The sequence below is a fragment of the Vigna radiata genome, chromosome 2 (assembly GCF_000741045.1).
Source record: "Vigna radiata var. radiata cultivar VC1973A chromosome 2, Vradiata_ver6, whole genome shotgun sequence".
Taxonomy (NCBI): Eukaryota; Viridiplantae; Streptophyta; class Magnoliopsida; order Fabales; family Fabaceae; genus Vigna; species Vigna radiata.
In genome coordinates, this window is record NC_028352.1 from 7139572 (window position 1) to 7147749 (window position 8178).

General features: G+C 32.4%; 1 protein-coding gene across 1 annotated transcript in view; it reads left to right on the forward strand.

Annotated features, from left to right (window-relative positions):
* Positions 1 to 2936: 2936 nt before the first annotated feature.
* The window catches only part of LOC106756242 (vacuolar protein sorting-associated protein 41 homolog), an 18524-nt gene continuing 13282 nt past the window's right edge, over positions 2937 to 8178 (forward strand). The window contains exons 1-6 of the mRNA XM_014638580.2: positions 2937 to 3423; positions 4147 to 4416; positions 4519 to 4698; positions 4891 to 5142; positions 6788 to 6920; positions 7404 to 7494. Of these exons, the coding sequence (XP_014494066.1) occupies positions 3166 to 3423; positions 4147 to 4416; positions 4519 to 4698; positions 4891 to 5142; positions 6788 to 6920; positions 7404 to 7494 (1184 nt within the window). The 5' untranslated portion in view covers positions 2937 to 3165. The remainder of the gene's footprint in view (positions 3424 to 4146; positions 4417 to 4518; positions 4699 to 4890; positions 5143 to 6787; positions 6921 to 7403; positions 7495 to 8178) is intronic.

The following is an 8178-nucleotide window of genomic DNA, read 5'->3' on the forward strand; positions in this document are numbered from 1 at the left end:
GTAAGACCCCTGGTAATCAAGTAATTAACAGTTAAATGAGTATAAGTAAGATAAAATCTTCACCTTTCTTTCCCACAAACATTAGCCTCTTAAATAAATAAGATAATTAATACCTTCATCACTCTCTCACCAAAAAAATGTGATTATTTAATTAATTTCTGAAAAACAGTGGTATAGAAAAACTACTGAAATTTATCTTTATGAAGAATCAATATATTGATAAAATTAATTGGTGCGTACTGATTGGACGACAGTACTTTTGATAATAATAAAAAAAAAAACACTTTAAAATTTTGAAAGAATTGGATTAAGGATTTTGCCAATCATTAATCGTTTTAAATAATTTGAAGTTTAAGGTATTTAGTATATTTTTTGGCAGAGAGATATTTAATACGTAATATCGTATGCTCGTAATATTTAATTTGTGGTTTTAAGTTAAATTTTAAAATATAAATATTCAAAATAAATTAAAAAAAAATGCTAGTGTTGATAGATATTCTACCAAAATTGATCAAGATATTTTTATATAAATATTGGTATAATTTGTGGTTTTTGTTTTCTCGCTTGGTGTGTTTCTTTGCATAAGTTTCACAAGCACTTGATGATGCACTATTTTTCTTGATAGTAAGATTTACCCTGTCAATATAATGATACTGTGTTGTGCATGCATATCTTATTGAGAGAAAAAACCCAAATATAAATATACATTTATATTTAAGTCGAGTCGCTTATATAAAATTGATTTTAATTTCTTTATATAGTAATTTGAGTGTAATTTTCAACATGTCATGTATTTTAATAAAGATTATTATTCTAAAAAAGGGTAAACCAAGAATTATATGATTGTGTTTTTAAATAAATTATGAAATCAATTTAATTGAGAATAAAATTGTTCGATTAAAAGTGAGAGAAAAAACAATAATAAATTTTTTTATCCCATTATTTCAAAACATAAAACACAAACAATTTTGTAAAGTCAAGAATTGTGAAGTTATATTGAGTTACAACCTCATTATACTGAGTTACAACCTCAATTATTGGGACTACCCATGTGTCCACGACCAGGTTATAGCTTTTTGCATCTCACACATACTAATTGCATCTCCACCATAGAAGAAAACCATTCGAACAGTTTTAGCTACTGCATTACGCTATCATCGCTGTCACCATCGTCACTGCTGTTACTGTTGTTCAAGAGGAAAAAGGAAGAAGAGTGAGATAAAACTACAAGAAAAAAGAACAAAGAAAATGCATAATAAAACTTATTCCAACGACTCTTTCTAGAATATATTTAATGTATTTTGAAGAATTATTTTAAAAAATATTTTTGTACTCATGGTCATCCAAAACGATAAATGATTCTCAATTGATTAAAATAAAACATTGATTAACAAGTGATTGAACTTTGATTAAGATTTCGTTAATTCAAAGATCATAACCAAACTATAAATACATGTAAAAAGTATAAATTATCGTTAATTGTGCATTTATTACCGCACTCGTATTTATTATTACTGATTTGGCATCGAAAAATCTTTAATAAGTAAATCTTCTATCGGTGGACAAAATATTAGAGAATGGAATGGTGATCGAAGAAAACTTGGAAAAAATTGTGTAAGATATAGGTAACTCGACCCTATATCGAAATAATTTTGAAATACATTATAAACATTTTAGAAAGTTTCTTTTTAAAATTTCATTAAAAAACTTATTCCAAAATATATTTAATGTATTTTGAAAATTCTGTTATGAAAATTACACTATGACAATTTCATTCTTAAAATATTGTTTTGGAAATTACAGAGAGTTTTCGAAATATATAATTTGGAGGTCACTTTTCTAAAATTATCATTTTGGAAATTTAAAGAAACACGTGAATAAACTGTTGGGGTGTAAGAAGTAAAAGATGTCCCTTTATCATTACCAAGGGGATTTCTCCTTCACCCCATGTTCAATGTTTTCTTTTTGCACTCCTATAATAATGAAATAATTAGTTATTCCTTATTAAAAAAATTTACATTCAAAATTTAGATTATAAATTATATATTCCAAAATATTATACAGTTTATACAGCGTAGATTTGCATTCTAATTTCAAATTTATATTATAAGTTATAAATCTGAAATATAAATTTATATTGGAGATTGTATAACCTAAAGTGCAATTAATTTTAAATTATTTTCAAAATTTACATTATAAATGATATAATTCAGAATATAAATCCGAATTGCTCAACACTAATATTTTTGAACTCCTAATTATATGATTCGAAACATCTACACAATCCAAAACCATATTAAAACTTAAAAAAATCTTAAACTAATGTTTTCTATTAATTTCGACGAGGATATAATTAGAATTTTAGAAAGAATAGGGATGCAGAAAAAATCCCCTTAATTACATCCCCTACGCCCTTTGCATTTTTATTTATATTATAGGTTTAGTTGATTTTTTTGTGTAAGCCTTTGGTTATGTTTTAATTTAATTCGTTTAAATTTGACTTTAGCATGAAACCTTTTTAAATTTTCAAAATTGAAAATATTTTAAATTTATTATTTAAATTTAAAATAAATTTTAGAGTAACTAATTATTTTTCTCAAATGGAATAATTGCAAAAACATATATTTTTAAGACGTGATAAAGTAAAAGAATTTTAATTATTTATCCTGAAATTGACGATGAACTAATTATAAAACATAATTAGAGTTTTTTCTATCACATTTTTTGTTTTTCTTTTACATTAAGAATTTTGTTGGAATATACTCTCCTGGATCACAAATTAGAACCATTGGATTTCTGGGTAACGATCAATTAAGGACTCGGATGTCACAAGGCGGTGGCCGAAAGCAAAACTGGACGTAGAGGATCAGAGTGCATCACTACTCTTAACTAATCAGTACCAAAAACCTCGTTGTTTTTGTCGTCTACTTCATCATTTCCTTTGTCGAGGGACCGTTTGAACCTTTCCTCTTTCTTGAGAAATTTTGTAAAACCAAATTTCACTTTTAAAAAAAAGAGGAACAAAGAAAGGAATAATAGTATTAATTAAATAAAAAAGATTTTCTTAGAGCAACCAAACAGATCTAATTTCTCGCTTTCGCTCATTTCGCATTTTCGCCAACTGAACATTCTGCCGGGACGAGGCCTCACGCGATAACTATCCGAATGGCTCCGTTTCCGTCTGAGAACGGCGTCGAAGGAGACGACGAGAGAGAAGAGGAAGATGAAGAAGAAGAAGACGAAGAAGAAGTGGAAGATGAAGAAGACGAAGAGGAACCGAGGCTCAAGTACCAGAGAATGGGAGGTAGCATACCTTCTCTGCTAGCGAGTGACGCCGCGTCATGTATTGCCGTCGCCGAGCGGATGATCGCTCTCGGCACTCACGGCGGCACCGTTCACATCCTCGATTTTCTCGGTAATCAGGTTAGTTAACATGTGATAATCTATTCGTTGCGTAATTCGACGTGGAGAATCTTCCGATTACTGTGTATCTGAGCTGTTATTACTCGAATTGGAGCTGGTTAGATCAAATTTATGGAGTGGAATATTTCGCGTGATTGAGAACTTGCGTGCGTTGACGTTCTCTTCAAATGTATGCTAGGAATTGTGGATATTATTTGGTTTATGCTAGCACTGTGCACTTTAAGATTTCGCATAGCTGCTGTTTAGTGATTGAGAATTTCGCAATTTCTGTGAATTTGAACTGTTACTCGAATTGGAGCTGGGTAGATCAAATTTACGGAACAGAACAATCTGTATTATTGAGAAGTTCGTTCCTTGATACTCTCTTCAAATGTATGGTAAGGATTATGGATGTGATTTGGTTTATGTTGAATCCGTGCGCTTTGAGCTTACACGTAGCCCTGGGGTCAGAATTTCGTAATTTATGTGAATTTGAACTGTTATTTACTCAACTTGGAGCTGCCATGACTAAATTTATGGAAAGAAGTAATTCGTCTGGCTAATAAGTTGTTTTCGTGATATTCTCTTCAAAATCAGATTATGCATGGGTTTATGGATGTATTTTGGTTTATGTTGACATTGCGCGTTGAAATCTTTTGTGTAGCGTTTGTTGGCTCATGGTCAATTGCTTGCGTGTTGTTTTATTTATAGGAATCCGTTTCTAATTGAGTTACCTTGTTACAGGTTAAGGAATTCTCCGCACATGCTTCTGTTGTCAACGACCTTAGCTTTGATACAGAAGGTGAATATATTGGAAGCTGTTCTGATGATGGATCAGTTGTGATAAACAGCCTTTTCACTGATGAGAAATTAAAGTTTGATTACCATCGGCCAATGAAGGCAGTTGCCTTGGATCCTGATTATGCAAAGAAAATGTCCAGGAGATTTGTTGCTGGAGGTTTGGCTGGTCATTTATATTTGAATTCAAAGAAATGGCTGGGCTACCGTGATCAGGTTTGTGAGAATGTTTTAATACTCGAGATATCTATTCTCTACTCTACAGTACTTTCTGTTTGTTAACGATAAAACTACCCAACCCTACCCCATCCCCCAAAGGTTTTGCACTCTGGTGAAGGTTCAATACATGCTGTGAAATGGAGAGCAAGTCTTGTTGCTTGGGCTAATGATGCAGGAGTGAAGGTTTATGATACTGCCAATGACCAGCGTGTGACATTTATTGAAAAACCACGAGGGAGCCCACGCCCCGAGCTTTTACTTCCTCACCTGGTCTGGCAGGTTAGTCGCATATTGATTTAGGCAATTTAGGCAAGCGCTTGAGTTATACCATTCTTTCATGCAGTCTCCACTGCTATAATTGAAGGCTTATTCTGTTGCATTAGAATTTGAACAGTGGCATGGCCATTATTTCCTATGTTCCTGTATATCTCTTGATAAAACTGAGGAGCTTAATGCCTTGTATCACTGTAGGATGATACCCTTTTGGTAATTGGATGGGGAACATCTGTCAAAATTGCTTCAATAAGGACAATAAGGGCAGCGAATGGGTCGTTCAGGCAGGTTCCTTTGTCTGTTGTGGCCCAGGTGGATATCGTAGCATCTTTCCAAACCAGCTATTTCATCTCAGGGCTTGCTCCCTTTGGTGATGCTTTGGTTGTTCTTGCATATATTCCCGGAGAAGATGGAGATAAGGATTTTAGTAGCTCAGCTCCTTCACGGCAGGTATTTATGCTCATTAGTAATAATGAAGTGAAATTCTTTAATTTTCATGCTGAACTTCTGTCCTATTGTAAATTCCTCCCTTTATTTATATACTACAACTTGTTTTCTTTGTTCATTCTTCTGTCTTTTACTCATGTAACAGGAAATTCCTCCAAATATCATAACTTGAAGTAGTAATTTCCTGATCTATAATAGATAGGCATGCTGAAAAGTTAATTTATTATTACATTTTTGTGAAAGATCAAACAATGAATTTGATCATTTGGATTTTTTAGATTACTTCGGTGTTATATAAGCAATGATACCATATCAGCACCATGCTTCTTCCCACTAGTTAGACATTTTCATATATATTACAGACAGGCATGTGACATGCGCATTACTTACTACTTAGTGCATGTTGGTTCTGTTTATCTTTGGATAAACAATATTCTTATACCAGCTCCCAGAGAGAGCTTTTGGAAAAGAGAAAAAATAATTATTTACCTGAAAAATGATTTACCAAGCATGATGATAGGATATAGGGTGGTATGGTACAATCGGTATGGGGTCTAGGATAGAAGTTAAGAACTAAGAGCTGGAAAGGTTGTGAAAGTTTGTTAGGGGAAGAGAGAGTATAAATAAACTCTCTGTAATTCCGTAGAAGGGNGGAATCATTTCTTACTATTTTGTAAACAGGTCTTGGACCTTGTTGAGGGGGATTAGGCCTCCGCTAAGGCTAAGAGGGGGATTAGGCCTCCATTAGCGCTACCTGTGTACCTTCTTTCAGTATCAATACAGAAACCATTGTTTTACAGTGTTATTTCTTGTTCGTTAATTCAAGAGTGTTGGTTCTAGTTAGGTTTCCCATCCAGGAACGTAACACATGACCTAATGTGTTATGGCTTATTCAGACTATATATCATTGTTATTTTTTGAGGGCATTATTTCTTATTGGGGATGTAGAAAATAATGAACTCAAGCTGCATAACAAAGTCAGTATGGAAGCAATCAAATTATATTGTATTTGCCAAAAATAAAGTGTATTTTGTGTATTATAATAGGAAGCGCCAATACTTCAATTTGCTTTACATACCTGATGTCGATACTCCTAGATACTTCTCCAATAAGTGTAAAGGATGTACCAAGACATGTGAAACACCAATACTTTTATTTGGTTCTCTTATCTTATTCTGATATTGTTGAAGGTTCTACGGCTTTAAAACGTATATACCTAATAAAACTACATGAAACATACAAGTATGTGTAATATATGAACATGTCTCTTTGTGAAGCTGATTAAAAAAATTGTCTCTCTATGAATTATTTAAGGAAAAAGAACGAAATAGATATTGTTATCCCTATATGTAATTTGTAAATAATTGGAAGTAATTTGTGATGACAATGATTTGTAATTTTCTATTTATTTTGGCAATGCCTAAAAATTGCGTGCTTGATTTGTATCTGTAGAATTGCAATTATATATTTATTTATGAATTTTTATACATTTTTAAATATGTATCTTGTGCATACCATATCCTGTTATCTTTAAAATAACTGTATTGATGTATTGACTACATATCTGTTACAAAGTGATTTATTCAATACATGTATACATTCAAAAATTTGACTTTGTTATGAGCTTGAGTAAAATAATTTTGAACAGGGCAATGCACAAAGACCAGAAGTAAGAATAGTAACATGGAACAATGATGAGCTTTCAACTGATGCTCTGCCAGTACATGGGTTCGAGCATTACAGAGCGAAAGACTACTCTCTTGCTCATGCTCCCTTCTCAGGTTAACATTGGCTTATTTTGTTTGTGATGCTTTGAAGCATATTCAGCTATTTTGAATATGCTGTATTTCATTCCACTGATACAGACATTAGTATGATATCACTGCCTGCATAATGAGTATTTACAGTCGGAGACCAAATAGGTGATAGAAAATAGGTGACACGTAGTATTCAAAGGATTGTGCACACCCCTACTCTTCATTTTTTTCATCTCCCATCCGTCTTCTCATCTCTTTTCTTTTAATAGCCACACATATTAACTTTTCCTCCCACAATTCCCCTTGGTTGCCTCAGTGGTAATCTGGTCGCATTTACCATTTTCTTCATGGGATCTTAATTCCCTTTATTGTGTTTCCCGAAATCTTTTCTTCGTTCATTCCCTCCCTGAGAGACCTGAATCCTCTGAGCTCCTCCTTTCTAATATAAACCTTAGTAACATATTGTTTCCTGAAATCTGCATAATAATGTTTTTCATTCAAATGTAGGTAGCAGTTATGCTGGTGGTCAGTGGGCTGCAGGTGATGAACCACTTTACTATATTGTATCTCTGAAGGATGTAGTTATTGCCAAGCCAAGGTTGATTTCAATTTCTTTATCTATTTTACTGTTTTAATTTTTGGATGCATTTGTGTATGACTTGTTGCCATAAAAGTATTGAGGGGGATGTTGACAAAATGTTTTTGACCAATACATAATATGTGATGTTTCCTTTGTTTATTATGCATTGAAAGATGACAATATTTGTAGTTTAAACTGTTCATCATGTCCACCCTTTGGGGAAGGGGGAGGGATTTAGTAAGAAAAGAAATCATCTTATGATAAAAAGTTGTCTTAAACCTCATCATATCCACTTAGGATGATATATGTTGTCTTGTATTTGTTTGTATTTTATAACACAAGACATGGTTGTTGTCAGTTGATTGCTTTCACGGACGAATGTTCTAATTCTAATTAGAGTAGCTTGATTTGGTTATTATCATTGTCCCGTTATTTGATAGTTGTGTTATGTTTGTTAGGATATTTATCCTATTTATCATGATTATATTGTGTCTAGAGTTACTCTAATTATCATGATTATATTGTGTCTAGGTTACTCTAATTATCATGATTATAATGTGTCTAGGTTACTCTAATTATCATGATTATATTGTGTCTAGGTTACTCTAATTATCATGATTATATTGTGTCTAGGTTACTCTAATTATCATGTACTCTTGTATCAATTTATTATTATAAATAGAAGATTATGAGAGGGATCAA